Below are 14,959 nucleotides of genomic sequence, written 5' to 3' on the forward strand. Positions count from 1 at the left end.
TGCATAAAATATATTTCAAAAAGCCCTTTAATGAATTTATTTCATTTTTTATAATACTGACAAGATTGTAAACAGTGGCCTGTGTTACACATCCATTTTTATAAACGTATAAAGCTATAGTTACATACTGTATGTGCAGGGTATACATTTCTAAAAATAACATTTACAACAAAAATAATATGTTAGCAAAGATATATGTCAAAAGATTTGTTTGTGTGTTTATGATTTGTGATGATTACATTTCACTGCCCCAGAAATGGATCTAAAACTCACATATAGTTGAGTCGCTTGAGACTTGAACTGAGTTTTTGTAAAATACATTTTTCTAATTTCTATCCACTGAAAGAGCAGGCTGAGGCATGATGGACTGCGATGGAAATGATCATAGGTATTTGCAGAAATTTCAAAGTCAATCCTTCACTTGCAGCTTGTGGTCTGGGATGGGGTCTTGGTCGGGCCGGGGTTTAGCTACAGGGACAAAAAGAGATTATTTTTATTTCTCTACTAGGAACTGCTTCACTTTCACTTATTCTTGTTATGGGCATCCCACTTTATGTTTCTTTAACAGTGTAACTGCTAGGCACTGACCAATGTCACCATTTTTACATCATATGGCAAAAGATTAATTGTATTTAGGCAGATTATTATTGAATTCTGCCAGACGTTTCTTATTCAGAGGTAATGAGCAGTTGAGGTGTTATTGCAATCTCTAATAGTTTTAAATAGCAGAAAAACATTTTTGTGTTAGATTGTGGAAAAAGTTGCTGCCTCTGTAAACAAAGACACGACTAACACAGACTAATTCCAAAACTAATTTCAGAACTTTACATTCATTTTTGTGTTTTAATTTTAAAATGTATTATGAAACTTTGCAAGCACTCACAGTGGGCAGTCAAAACAAAGGTTAAAACATGGTGCAGGTATTTCTCTACATAACCAATAATGCAACTCAACCACAGACAGTCGGGTGGAAGATTGAGAGAAAACAGCTGAAACGAGCAGCAGGTCAAATTTTGGTATAATGTAAATTCCTGCACTGAGTTCAACTTTGGTGAACTTTGACCTGCTATTGATAAAAAGTAATAATAGCCTTGAATACCTAAATGTTCCTGCCAGAAAACTTTGCAGTTAAATGAGGAAGATGCATTTTTCATGGAAACACAAAATGTCTACACTGTCAACACAACAGTTACATGTTGGACGTACCAATTGTGCATCTTTGAACCACTGCAGTACAATGGAGAATTTCTTGGCTATGGATTCTCCCCATGAAGGGCTGTGAACCTTCCGATCTAAAACACGAAGACATTAGTTTAAACATTTAAGTCATTTTAAACTGAATTTCTGATTGTTAGTTAGGAAAGCATCCAAATATAATTTAATTTCTTACCCCAAATCTTAATAACATATACATCTGTTGCCCTATGAATGACTTCACAGGTGTACGTGCGCATGTCACTCCTTAAAATCTCCACACTATCTCTTCTCTGGCAGGTGTCGTCTTCATTTGGTAGAACTCCGGTGGTTATCAGTCCATCCTCTGCAGTTAGAATAATACCGTTCCTTCGGATCTGCAGGATGGTGTCTCTTGAATAGAAACCTGTGGCAAAGCACGTCAACCTGACGCTTGTGTCAGTCTTGGTGCTTTTGGCAAACAGGTAAACATCAGGTGGAGCTGGCAGGAAAAAAAACAATTATTTAAGATAAATTGTTTTTGTCACTTGTTCATTTAAGTTATGGTTTTGTTCACACTGTTGCTGGTATCACTAGTCATGATGATCTTATTTAAGTGGCCTTTGTTGAGTGAGTATGTCTGAATTACAAAACTCAACTCAGTGTTGTCACACTGCAGGTTTTTTGTTCAGTTGTTGTTAAAATTCTCTTTTACATGTGCTTTTACTCCACTATAAAACTACTCACTGTGAGCTCACCAAGGTTATTCCTCAGGATTTATGTTACAAAGCAACTCAATGAAACGCTGCCATTGATCAAATACAAATTATAAATACAAATCAGGAACAAGTGATATTGTGTTTCATATTTAAAATCTTCAATTAATAAAGGCACTTTTGTGATTTCTAGCAATATAAATATACAACAAAGAAATTCCTCTCATACTTACAGGTCAGCTTTGAGTCACTCTTTCGATAATCCATGAAACTAGTTAACCAATTCATACACTCATATTCCAGGTAGCCTTTGATGTATTCTTTCAGGACCTGGACACCATCCCACTTCCTCTTGGTCTCGACTGCAGCGCGATTTGGGGCAACCCAAACTAAGTCCTCGGCATAAAAGGACAAGAAGTCCTGTCCATCATAACTGTACATGTTCATGCCATCAGCGTATGTGAGTTTGCCGTCAGGCTGCATTTCACCCTTACAGCCAACCATCCACTGAAGGACATGGATGTCTGAAAGGTTAGACAGTGAGACAGATGAAATAGATAAATACATTTTAATATCTGGTTTTCAGCTTAACACAAAAAGGAGTCAGACAGTATTTGAAAAAAAAATACACAAAGCATAAAAGGTTTTACTTAGGAAACAGTGTTAAACTTATGTAAAAAAAACAACATGTTTTTCTATTGATTTCAAAACTCTACAGCATCAAGATTATTCATAAATTAGACATAAAAATCTATTTGTTCAGATGGATGGTTGTCAAGGACGGTCACGTTACATTTTTACAGGTTGTTTCTTCAACTATCTTACCAGAGTCATTTTGTCTGAATCGGTCCTTCAGGATATTGATGTTGACCTTGAACCACTGCTGCTTACTCTTGCGGGACTCTGTGCCTTTGGTCCAGTATTCTGCATCAAGGTTGTTTTGCATCCAGTCCTGCTTAGGAACTTTTTGCTGGTGGTCACTGTCAAAGTAATCGATCATCTTGTTATCCAGCAGTCCCATGGCTGTGAACTCATGGAAGCCCTCGAGACCAAGGGGTCTGGAGAAGGCTGTGTAGATGTATGTGAGGGAATGAAGCTCTGAAAGTCACATATTTGTAGACAAGCAGATATTTGATTAGAGTCATTATCAGAAAGTCCACCGTCAAATCCAAGTCCTGAACAAGTCATTATTTATGACTCACCGTAGAAATTGCTGTTTTTTTGTTTGTTTGTTTACTTATTTGCAGGTCACACTAATGTACAGTTCAGTTTAGAAATGATCACTGCTAATTGTTACTTTTTAAAAATAACAGTGTTACGGCAAGTGTGCCTCGACTGGTAGAGAGGGTTGTCCACTTATTGCAGGGTGAAGTCAACACCAGCATGCAACACCCTTTCTCAAATAGTGTGTTAGAAAACAGACAAGGCATAAAAACACATTTTAAGCACAGATTGGATTAGAGTCACTTCTGTAAAAACTCTCATTTTGTCTGTGGCAATCGCTTCCTCCTTAGACTGTGTTCAGCTTTTCCCAGGTTTCGTTCTGTCCGGTATAAATTTAGATTCATTTCTTCAGTCACCTGGGAAGTTTGTGTTTGTGGCTTAAAGCCCCTGCCACATTTTTGTGTTCCCACATTTCTCACCAGCCTCTTCAGTATCAAACTATCAAATAAAGGTCAACGTGTCCCAAAATATGTCTAGAAAAGGCAGTTTTTGTAGTTATTCACGATGAATCAGCCCATTATTTAGCTTCTATAATTGTGTGAGGAAATGTGTAACTTACCGCTGTTCACCAACAGCTGAGTCCCAAGCAGGATGAAAAATGCACCTAAATACATTTTTAGCCCACAGTTCACTGACTTTCCACTTCTCGAACTACAGTGTGTAGATTCATGTGTTGGAAAAGAGCAACTCCTTCCTGTTTCTCTTTGCTGTTATACAGCTGTGCAGTGCGTTCATGTGCTGCTCCTAATTAAGGAGGAAAATACAAAGTCTTTCACTGGTTAAACCTACTAACATGCACGAACTGCTCTTTCTGTTTCACACTGTAAATCAACAAGTTGTTTTCTCATGGTTATGAAAATAAATTTGCAACGTGTAGACTGTGTTTTCAACATGCATCTGTCGTTTATGAAATTCCCAAAACCAAACAATTAAACACATTACTACTGTACTTCCTCATCATTTTCACTTGGATTTTTGCGGTGGTCCTGCCCCAATAAGCACATTCAACGACAGGCTTCAACTAAATCCACTGTCCCCAATAGACTATAGACCCCCCACACCCCCCAGGCCGTGTTAGCGCCGTTCACACGGGCTAACGCACGTTAGCTTAACGTTACAGCTACATTAGCCCCAAAATAAATCAAAGCGCGGTGAACGACAGCTCGGTGTCTCCAGCGGTGCTTTCGGTCAGATGATCGCTCTGTTCCTCCGTGGTATGAGGCGGAGATGAAACCCAAACACAACCAAACAAACCCTCGATAAACCGAAGCTCCGCCTAGTGACGTCATGCCGTACTGTGCGCGTGTAAACCAAAAACTACAGAAACCTTTGTTTTTGTCACACCGCAGTTGAAACCAGTGTTTTCTGAGTCTGTGCCTACAGTCAAACACTCTGTGTTGACATTCACGACTTTTCAAACAAAAAGGTTCCTATAGTCAAAAACAATTGTCAGGATAATATTTGCCAACATAAATGTTTCTAAGGCAGGAAGCTAATATACATTCCAGCATTTTACCACCTTATTATTGTAATATTATGATACTAAAATTAGAAAACTACTGCATGTTCCCTTTTGTGAAAAAGCTAAAACAAAACACTAGCAGACAAAAGTTAATTGCATAAAATGTATTTCAAAAAGCCCTTTAATGAATTTATTTCATTTTTTATAATACTGACAAGATTGTAAACAGTAATTGTGGCCTGTGTTACACATCCATTTTTATAAACGTATAAAGCTATAGTTACATACTGTATGTGCAGGGTATACATTTCTAAAAATAACATTTACAACAAAAATAATATGTTATCAAAGATATATGTCAAAAGATTTGTATGTGTGTTTATGATTTGTGATGTGTGTTTCTGTGTGTGTGTGTGTGTGTGTGTGTGGGAATGTTTCTGAAACACTGGCACAATGTGGTTAAACTGTTTCACTGATTAAAGTGTTGGTAGCTGTGTAAGAAGCAGGAGTATTGTTAATACTAAAAGACATAAGTTACCTACATTTCACTGCCCCAGAAATGGATCTAAAACTCACATATAGTTCACAGTTGCTTGAGACTTGAACTGAGTTTTTGTAAAATTAATTTTTCTAATTTCTATCCACTGAAAGAGCAGGCTGAGGCATGATGGACTGTGATGGAAATGATCATAGGTATTTGCAGAAATTTCAAAGTAAATCCTCTACTTCCAGCTCGTGGTCTGGGATGGGGTCTTGGTCGGGCCGGGGTTTAGCTACAGGGACAAAAAGAGATTATTTTTATTTCTCTACTAGGAACTGCTTCACTTTCACTTATTCTTGTTATGGGCATCCCACTTTATGTTTCTTTAACAGTGTAACTGCTAGGCACTGACCAATGTCACCATTTTTACATCATATGGCAAAAGATTAATTGTATTTAGGCAGAATATTATTGAATTCTGCCAGACGTTTCTTATTCAGAGGTAATGAGCAGTTGAGGTGTTATTGCAATCTCTAATAGTTTTAAATAGCAGAAAAACATTTTTGTGTTAGATTGTGGAAAAAGTTTCTGCTTCAGTAAACAAAGACACCTGGTGTAAAGTAAATTCAACTTTGGTGAACTTTGACCTTCTATTGATAAAAAGTAATAATAGCCTTGAATACCTAAATTTTCCTGCCAGAAAACTTGCAGTTAAATGAGGAAGATGCGTTTTTCATGGAATCACAAAATGTCAAATGACTAATACTCCATCAGTCTACACTGTCAACGGTTACATGTTACACGTACCAATTGTGCATCTCCTACAAAACACCACTAGCATGGCCGCCATTGTCAGAGCCACAGCAGTAAACCGCACTATGTTGGCTATGAATACTCCCCATGAAGGGCTGTGAACCTTCGGATCTGAAAGACAAAGACTTTCGTTTTAAAATTAAAGTCATTCTAAACTGTTAATTAGGAAAAGCAGCAACCAAACACATCCAAATATAATTTAATTTCTTACCCCAAATCTTACTAACATATACACCTGTTGCCCTATGAATGACTTCACAGGTGTACGTGCGCATGTCACTCCTTAAAATCTCCACACTATCTCTTCTCTGGCAGGTGTCGTCTTCATTTGGTAGAACTCCGGTGGTTATCAGTCCATCCTCTGCAGTTAGAATAATACCGTTCCTTCGGATCTGGAGGATGGTGTCTCTTGAATAGAAACCTGTGGCAAAGCACGTCAACCTGACGCTTGTGTCAGTCTTGGTGCTTTTGGCAAACAGGTAAACATCAGGTGGAGCTGGCAGGAAAAAAAAACAATTATTTAAGATAAATTGTGTTTGTAACTTGTTCATTTAAGTTATGGTTTTGTTCACACGGTTGCTGGTATCACTAGTCATGATGATCTTATTTAAGTGGCTTTTGTTGAGTGAGTATGTCTGAATTACAAAACTCAACTCAGTGTTGTCACACTGCAGGTTTTTTGTTCAGTTGTTGTTAAAATTCTCTTTTACATGTGCTTTTACTCCACTATAAAACACTGTTCTGTATGTTCTATTCACTGTGAGCTCACAGCTGACTCAGTAAATCAACTAAAATGCAGAATTGCTCAATGCTGGTGAACATAAAACTCTATAAAATAGCCTTGAGTCATACATACAGTTGTACTTACAGGTCAGCTTTGAGTCACTCTTTCGATAATCCATGAAACTAGTTAACCAATTCATACACTCATTTTCCAAGTAGCCTTTGGTGTATTCTTTCAGGACCTGGACACCATCCCACTTCCACTTGGTCTCGACTGCAGCAGCATTTGGGGCAACCCAAACTAATGCCTTGTGATCGAAGGACAAAAAGTCCTGTCCATCATAACTGTACATGTTCATGCCATCGATGAATGTAAGTTTGCCGTCAGGCTGCATTTTACCCTTACAGCCAACCATCCACTGAAGGACATGGATGTCTGAAAGGTTAGACAGTGAGACAGATGAAATAGATAAATACATTTTGATATCTGGTTTTCAGCTTAGCACAAAAAGGAGTCAGACAGTATTAGAAAAAAAAAACACACACAAAGCATAAGAGGTTTTACTTAGGAAACAAATTAAAGTTTCTCACTTATGTAAAAAACAACAACATGTTTTTCTCTTGATTTCAGCAGCACAGCATCAAGATTAGTCATAACATAAAAATCTATTTGTTCATATGGAAGGATGTAAAGGACGGTCACTTTACGTTTTTACAGGTTGTTTCTTCAACTATCTTACCAGAGTCATTTTGTCTGAATCGTTCCATCAGGATATTGATGTTGACCTTGAACCACTGCTGCTTACTCTTGCGGGACTCTGTGCCTTTGTTCCAGTAATCTTCCCTAAGGTTGTTTTGCATCCAGTCCTGCTTAGGAACTTTTTGCTGGTGGTCACTGTCAAAGTAGTCGATCATCTTGTTATCCAGCAGTCCCATGGCTGTGAACTCATGGAAGCCCTCGAGACCGAGGGGTCTGGAGAAGGCTGTGTAGATGTATGTGAGGGAATGAAGCTCTGAAAGTCACAAACACAGAGATATTTGTAGACAAGTAGATATGGGTTCAACTTATTTGTAACCACTTAATTTCTCTCGCCCAGTGACACTGCTGGCCAGCCAAGATTTGAACTTGTGACCTTCTAGCTGTGAGATAACAGGTGGCATTGATAGTACTTCAGATACCAGAGTTGGGACAAAGTCATTGAGTTGCAAGGCTCTTGACTACAGTCCCAAGTCAAGTCCAAGTCCTGGGCTTTATGTTGTGAGTCATAAATAAAGTCATAATTGATGACTCACCAAAGAAATTGCTGTTTTGTTGCTTTTTTACATATTTGCAGGTAATGCTAATGTACATTTTATTTGAGTTTTTTTGTCCTTTCAGCTTATCGTGTGAGTTCAATGTAGCCACACCGGATCATTGTCCGCGTGTTGATTTGGAACAGTTTTCACCGCATACCCTTCCTGACGCAACCCTCTCCAATTTCTACCGGGCTTAGCTTGTGTGGTTTTCCTCCGGGTGCTCTGGTTTCCTCCCACAGTCCAAAGAAAGTTTGGTTAATTGGTGAACTGCCTGTAGGTGTGAGTGTGAGTAGTTGTCTGTCTTTGTATTGTATTTCCTATATCTTTGTTTGTGCCAGTCACGAAGAAATTCCGTCAGCATGGGACACACAGACAACCTGAAAACATTAGACCTCTTGCCACGACTGTCACAGGTGCACAGGCATTTCAACTTATATTATATATTATATTTCAACTTCAGATTTTGTCTATACAAACTTGAGAGAACGTTTTGTATCAAACTTTTTTGTTGCTTTTGTTTTTTGGACACAGTTTGACCATAACTGCATGTTTTATGTGTGTTTCCACATGATAGTGTATGTTTCCTCACAGTTCTTTATGGGTAGGTAGGTTATTTAAACTACAGTAGAGATGTAACGTCACTTGTCATGTTAGTCTTTCTATAGATATTCTGCACTTCTCTACAACTTCCCTGTTAACCATGGTCATGTATAGTTGCTGGTTTCCTTCCCTTTTATCATTAACGCAGGGAACATATAACTCTGATCTTTAATATTTCATGTTAAGTTATCTGTATGATATTCATAGTCCTTAGAGTCATTCTGTGAGGACATTCTTCATCTCTTTGTAATTGTTTTGAGCTTCTTTGCTCATTTTGTATCTCTTTCCAGGTCATGTCCTTCGACCTATCCCCAGCAGGCCCACTCAGCAATACACTTTAATACTTCATCCAACTAGTGAGACTGAGGTCAGTGGACATTTCTAAAACAGCATTCAGCACCCTCACTCAAAGTGTTAAAAAGCTGAAATAGCATAAAAACTGAAATAAAGTACATTATAAATAAACATTTTACTTCCTCAAAATGTTTTTCTTTGGAAGTAGCTTCCTGCAAACTGCAAACGTTTTCACGAATGCTTGAGGAAATTTATAACTTACCGCTGTTCACCAGTAGCTGAGTCCCAAGCAGAATGAAAAATGCAATTGAATACATTTCAAACTCACAGTTGACTGACTTTCCACTTGTAAAACGACGCTTTGTAGATTCATCTGTCGAAAATCACTGAGTCCTTCCTGCTTCTCTTTGCTATTATAAGAGCAGCAGGCGAAAGCACCACCCAGTTGGTAAGAGTTGCAAAATATGAAAGACTAAAGACTAGTAACCAAAATGCTGTCAATTAAAAACAATTCCAAAGGAAACATTTATACTTCAATTCAATTCAATTCAATTCAATTCAACTTTATTTATATAGCGCCAATTTACAACAAAGTCATCTCAAGGCACTTTACAGAATAAAGTCCAGACTACACAAGTATGTAGAAGCAACCCAACAAATCCCCCTTGAGCAAGCCCTAGGCAACAGTGGAGAGGAAAAACTCCCTTTAATGGGAGAAACCTCCAGCAGAACCAGGCTCAGGGTGGGCGGCCATCTGCCTTGACCGGTTGGGGTGAGTGGAAAGTGAAGAGAGAAAAGAAAAGAGCAATGAAAAGCAACAACAAAACAACAACAAAAAGCAACAACAAGAAAAGCAACAACAAAACAACAAAAAAGCAACAACAAAGCATTGCACAGGTTGTAGGACACAGAATTAATGGTATACAGTGGTGACAAATAAATGTATAGAGAAAAGCTAGTTCAGGTTGAGTGAGCAGTTTTAACTATAAGCTTTATCAAAACGGAAGGTTTTAAGCCTAGTCTTAAAAGTAGAGAGGGTGTCTGCTCCCCGAATTTGGATTGGAAGCTGGTTCCACAGGAGAGGAGCTTGATAGCTAAAGGCTCTGCCTCCCATTCTACTTTTGCAAACTCTGGGAACCACAAGTAGGCCTGTATTCTGGGATCGAAGTGGTCTAATCGGGCGATACAGAACTATGAGATCTTTTAAATATGATGGAGCTTGACCATTAAGAGCTTTGTATGTAAGGAGGAGGGTTTTGAACTCTATTCTAGATTTTATGGGAAGCAAATGGAGAGAAGCTAGTGAAGGTGAAATATGATCTCTTGCTAGTTCCAGTCAGCACTCTTGCTGCAGCATTTTGGATTAATTGAAGGCTTTTTAGAGAGTTATTAGGACACCCCAGAAGTAGGGAATTACAGTAGTCCAACCTAGAAGTAACAAATGCATGGACCAGTTTTTCGGCATCACTTTGAGACAGGATGCTTCTAATGTTAGCAATGTTCTGTAGGTGGAAGAAGGCTGTTCTAGAGATTTGTCTTATATGTGTGTAAATGCCAAATCCTGGTCAAAAATAACTCCAAGGTTCCTCACCACAGTACTGGAGGCCAAAGTTATGTCATCTAAAGTAACTATATTGTTAGACATCATATTTCTCATGTTTTTAGGCCCAAAGAGGGTGATTTCAGTTTTGTCTGAATTTAGAAGTAGGAAATTGTAGGACATCTAGGTCTTTATGTCTTTTAGACATGCTTCAAGTTTGACTAATTGGTTAGTATCTTCTGGTTTCACAGATAAATAGAGCTGGGTATCATCTGCATAGCAGTGGAAGTTTATGCAATGTTTCCTAATAATTTTAAAGGTGACATATACAGATTGAAAAGTATTGGTCCTAACACAGAGCCCTGTGGAACTCCATAGCTAACTTTGGTGCATAAAGAAGAGTCATCATTAACATGAACAAGTTGGAATCTGTCTGACAGATAAGATTTAAACCAATGCAGTGTGGTTCCTTTAATCCCAAATCCATGTTCTAGTCTCTGTAATAAAATGTTGTGGTCAATGGTGTCAAATGCGGCACTAAGGTCTAGTAAGACGAGTATGGACACAAGTCCATTATCTGAAGCCAGGAGAAGATCATTGGTGACTTTTACCAGTGCTGTTTCTGTACTATGATGAGCTCTAAATAATCTTCATTGGTTTAGTTCATTGAACAGATTCTTTAGGCTCAAACTCAGGTTCCATTGAGAAAACTGTCAGCAGGTTAACTTCCTAGTTAAAGTATCACAGTAACTGACAAATTTTTGTTTTCTGGAAAACCAACATTTAGGATCAAGTGTTTTCATTAAACCCCCTTCAACATGCTTAAGAGTCTCGTAATTGCTGCCACACACAGATTTCTTCTTCATAAACCTGTACAAATCTCTCGTTCAGTACAGCTCAGCAAACAGCTGATTTCAAAATGATTTAATTAATGGATCACACACAAAGAGAACACGTAATAATCTAGTAGTTTACCAACAGACAAGAAACAGGTTAAAATCTGCTATTTGTAGGCACGAAAAATAAAATATGTCATTGCATCAAAATAGTAATGACTTACATTAGTCAACATTCCTAATCTGATTAACTGCTTTAAATATTCCAAGCTACCACCACAAACCATTAAAATTGCACTTCAACCATGTACTTCCTCAAATACTGTTTTTAATTGTTAGATTTCCAATTCAATTCATTTAAACCCTTTTGTGTGAACCTCAGAGATGTTTTCATATAGGAAGAACCTCTGTATCACCATAAAATTGGCCTCCCTCTTTCAACACACTTAACTCTTTAACCCACTTTGAATGCTTTCACTTAATTGACAACACAATAAACACCTGGTCCATCCAGGTTTGATTATCTGAAGGTTGAGACATGCAACCAGATCTTTCTTCTTGGTAACGTTGGAAACGTTTTATTTAGGACACAGTTATGTCCTACAAGGTTGTCCTTTCTTTCTCACCTGCCTTGAACAGGCCTGTTGTCTGGATAATAAGGGGTCAGAGTGGGGTAGAGTCATAATCTAAAGTGGTCTTACTCTTTCTGGATGGATGGATGAAAGGGCAGCATGAAAAATGGGAGACAGATTGAGCCTGAGGCCTCCTCCTCTGTTGAGAGAAGGATTCCCCGTGTGAACACTCTCTCCTTCCACTTTTTCCTCAAATGAGGTGGTCCTGAGGTGTTGCTTCTCCTGTGCTGGGCCATCCTCTTGTGTTTTCTGTAATGTAGAGCTATATTGCTGTGCTTGTGTTTGGATTTTTCGGTCTCTCGGGTGGATGAGTCTCTGTGTCAATGTGATAGTGGTTTGGAAATAAACAGGTACGTGGTGTTTTCTGAAAATCTGTTGGAGAAGCTCCAGCCAGGTTTTTCCTTTCACAAACTCTAATCCTTCTGCTGGATCTGGACGCGATCTTGATTAAGGCCCATTTAGGAAAACCACAGACCTTGAGAGTTGTCCTCAGATGTCTGTCTTCCTTCTTTTCAGGTAACACCAATGTACAGTTCAGTTTAGAAATTATCACTGCTAATTAGGACTTAACAGTGTTTATGCAACTGTGCCTCAACTGGAGGGTTGTCCACGTATTGCAGGGTGAATTCAACACCAGCATGCAACATCCTTGCGTATATGAAGTGTTAGAAAGCTGGAAAAGGATAAAAACACATTTTAAGCACAAATTGAATGAACTTCTGTAAAAACTCTCATTTTCTCTGTGGCAATAGTTTCCTCCTTAGACTGTGTTCAGCTTTTCCCAGGTTTCGTTCTGTCCTGTATAAATTTAGATTCATTTCTTCAGTCACCTGGGAAGTTTGTGGTGGTCCTTCCCCAGTAAGCACATTCAGTGACAGGCTACAAGTAACTAACTTCTGCAGTTGAATGAGGATGATGAAAACTTGTATCTACATTAGGAACGTGGCAGGTTCCAACCAGAAACCAAACATATGTCAGAGCCTGTAATGTGAATAGATTTCACATTTAGGGGGTTTTGGGACTCCTGGGGCTGTTGCCTAATGTACATGCAAGATGTTATCCAATGAATTACTTCCATTCCACCGAGCTTGTTTCTGGCTAAATGTCATATCCAAATGCAATAGAACATTGTTCTGAGACTGATTTCCAGATGAAGTGTCATGCGTTTGGTGTTTTTCCTTACATTCGTTCTCTCTTGTCTCTCTTGTCATGTCGTCATCATCTAATTAGCCAAAACTACACTGATGATGATCTTGTCATGGAGGACTAGGTTCAGCATGGCCACTGTAAGCGGCCTGCAGCTACACAGCCAAATGGGATAAACTGTGTACAGAGGTGGTAGATATACACAAACTTGGACTCCATCAGTACATTGATTTTTCCACCCTCACAAAAGGGCATATTCTGGACTTAATCTGTTGTCCTGGTCTCACTGCATCCAAACTGACAGCTGATGAACTTCAAGGAACTGACCATTTCCTCCTCTCATTCAACGTCACACTCTGCCTCTCTGTAATAAGCCACCACGTCTCATTTCAGAATATTAAAACATTAATAGTGATACTCTGTTCTCTAGCACCGACAATTTTCTTATTCCGGACTGTCTCTCCACCCCTGATGACCTGGTAGCTCAGTATAATAATGATTTAATCAACCTTCTTTATTCTCTTGCCCAAGTGAAAACGTGGTTTCCTTTTCTCAAACTGCTTCCTGGTTTAACCCTGATCTCCTGGCAGTGAAAGCCAAAGGTCAACAACCTGAGTGACTCTTTAGGAAAAGTGGACTTACCATTGACAAAAACGTGCACAAAACCCACATATTACACCACGAGGACTCAATTTCTCAAACAATATCAAGCTACTTTTCCGATACCAAGACACTGTTTTCTTTATTAAATAAACTTCTCCAACCAGCAGACTCCTTAACTCAACTGACACCTGTAACTCCTTAATGCTGTTTTTCAATGAAAAAACTCATCTCATAACATTTACCAGCACCTACGTTCTAATCCTCCACCTTTCTCCTCTTCTGAACCGAAACACACTGTCATCCCTTCTCCAGTCTCCAACTGCCCGATGCTTCATAAATCCAAGCCCTCTAATACTGTCCGTTCTCCCTGATAGACTATACTCCATTGGCATCACTCACACCCCCCTAGACTTGTTTCACTCGTATCTCTCAGGCCGCACTCAGTCCATCCATCTCAAATCCTTCAGTTCCTGTTTGCTCCAGGGCTCTGTCTCTTCATCACCTATCTCCTTCACCTTGGCAAAATTTTTCACAAATTCAAAATACATTTCCACTGCTTTGCTAATGACACCCAGCGTTACCTATCCAGCAAACCCAACTCCACACTCCCACCCTCCTCCCTTAGCAACTGTTAATCTGGAATAAAATCCTGCTTCACCTCAAACCACCTAAAATAAACAGTGATAAAACTGGTCTCCTCCTTATTGGCACAAAATCCACATTATGCAAAGGAGTTTTTCCCTCACAATTGACAGCTCGTCTGTTTCCCCCTCCCCTCAGGTTGAGTCTGAGTGTCATCTTTGGCACCTCGTTATTCTTCCAATCCCACACTAATAATATCACAGGTCTGTTAATTTCCATTTACGTAACATTCATTATCTCCGTCCATCCCTCATCGTCTCAATTCTCGTTCACAGCCTGGTCGTCTTCGTATTGACTATTGCAACTCTCTCCTCTTCAGCCTCCCTCATAAATCCCTTGATGAGCTCCATCTGGTTCAAACAACCACCAAAATGTCCTGATTTCATCACATCACCCTTCTCCTTCACCACCTCCACTGGCTCCCGGTTAAATACAGAATTGACTTCTAAATCCTTGTGGACACCTTCAAGTCCATCCACAAGCTTGCCCCTCTAGATCTGTCTGATCTCTTCCACATTGCCACCTCCTCCTGCTCTCTCAGATCACTGTGCCCCCTTCTTGCCTCAACACCTCTGGAATTCACTCCCATTGGACATAAGCTAAACAGTGAGTCTCTTCTGGTCTTGAAATCCAGAATCAAAACCTACTTGTTTAAGATATTATAAGTGCTTATAAATGAAATGTATTATTATTATAAACTTAGTCAAATAAAATAGCAAATATTACTTAAAAGTCCAAAGTACTCCACTAAGCAAACATTGTATTTTAAGCAATACTG

At 39.0% G+C, this 14,959-nt stretch overlaps 2 protein-coding genes across 3 annotated transcripts; both read right to left on the reverse strand.

Annotated features, from left to right (window-relative positions):
• On the reverse strand, window positions 1-4,346 carry LOC137131974 (major histocompatibility complex class I-related gene protein-like). The gene is made up of 6 exons (XM_067513962.1): window positions 3,673-4,346; window positions 2,715-2,987; window positions 2,123-2,413; window positions 1,391-1,675; window positions 1,207-1,292; window positions 1-468 (listed from the first exon to the last, which is right to left on the reverse strand). The coding sequence occupies exons 1-6, from the start codon at window positions 3,725-3,727 to the stop codon at window positions 418-420; spliced, it is 1,041 nt and encodes a 346-aa protein (XP_067370063.1). The 5' UTR covers window positions 3,728-4,346; the 3' UTR covers window positions 1-417.
• Window positions 4,347-4,738: 392 nt separating this feature from the next.
• On the reverse strand, window positions 4,739-9,209 carry LOC137131877 (H-2 class I histocompatibility antigen, Q10 alpha chain-like). 2 transcript variants are annotated; one of them, XM_067513827.1, is made up of 6 exons: window positions 9,111-9,209; window positions 7,333-7,605; window positions 6,738-7,028; window positions 6,081-6,365; window positions 5,864-5,980; window positions 4,739-5,348 (listed from the first exon to the last, which is right to left on the reverse strand). In XM_067513827.1, exons 2-6 carry the CDS (start codon window positions 7,526-7,528, stop codon window positions 5,284-5,286), a joined length of 954 nt encoding a protein of 317 aa, XP_067369928.1. In that variant the 5' UTR covers window positions 7,529-7,605; window positions 9,111-9,209; the 3' UTR covers window positions 4,739-5,283. The 2 variants fall into 2 exon arrangements, with proteins under 2 accessions (XP_067369928.1, XP_067369842.1); XM_067513741.1 differs by having other exon boundaries at window positions 9,045-9,202.
• Window positions 9,210-14,959: the final 5,750 nt, after the last annotated feature.

This window comes from Channa argus, chromosome 1, assembly GCF_033026475.1.
Source record: "Channa argus isolate prfri chromosome 1, Channa argus male v1.0, whole genome shotgun sequence".
Lineage (NCBI taxonomy): Eukaryota > Metazoa > Chordata > Actinopteri > Anabantiformes > Channidae > Channa > Channa argus.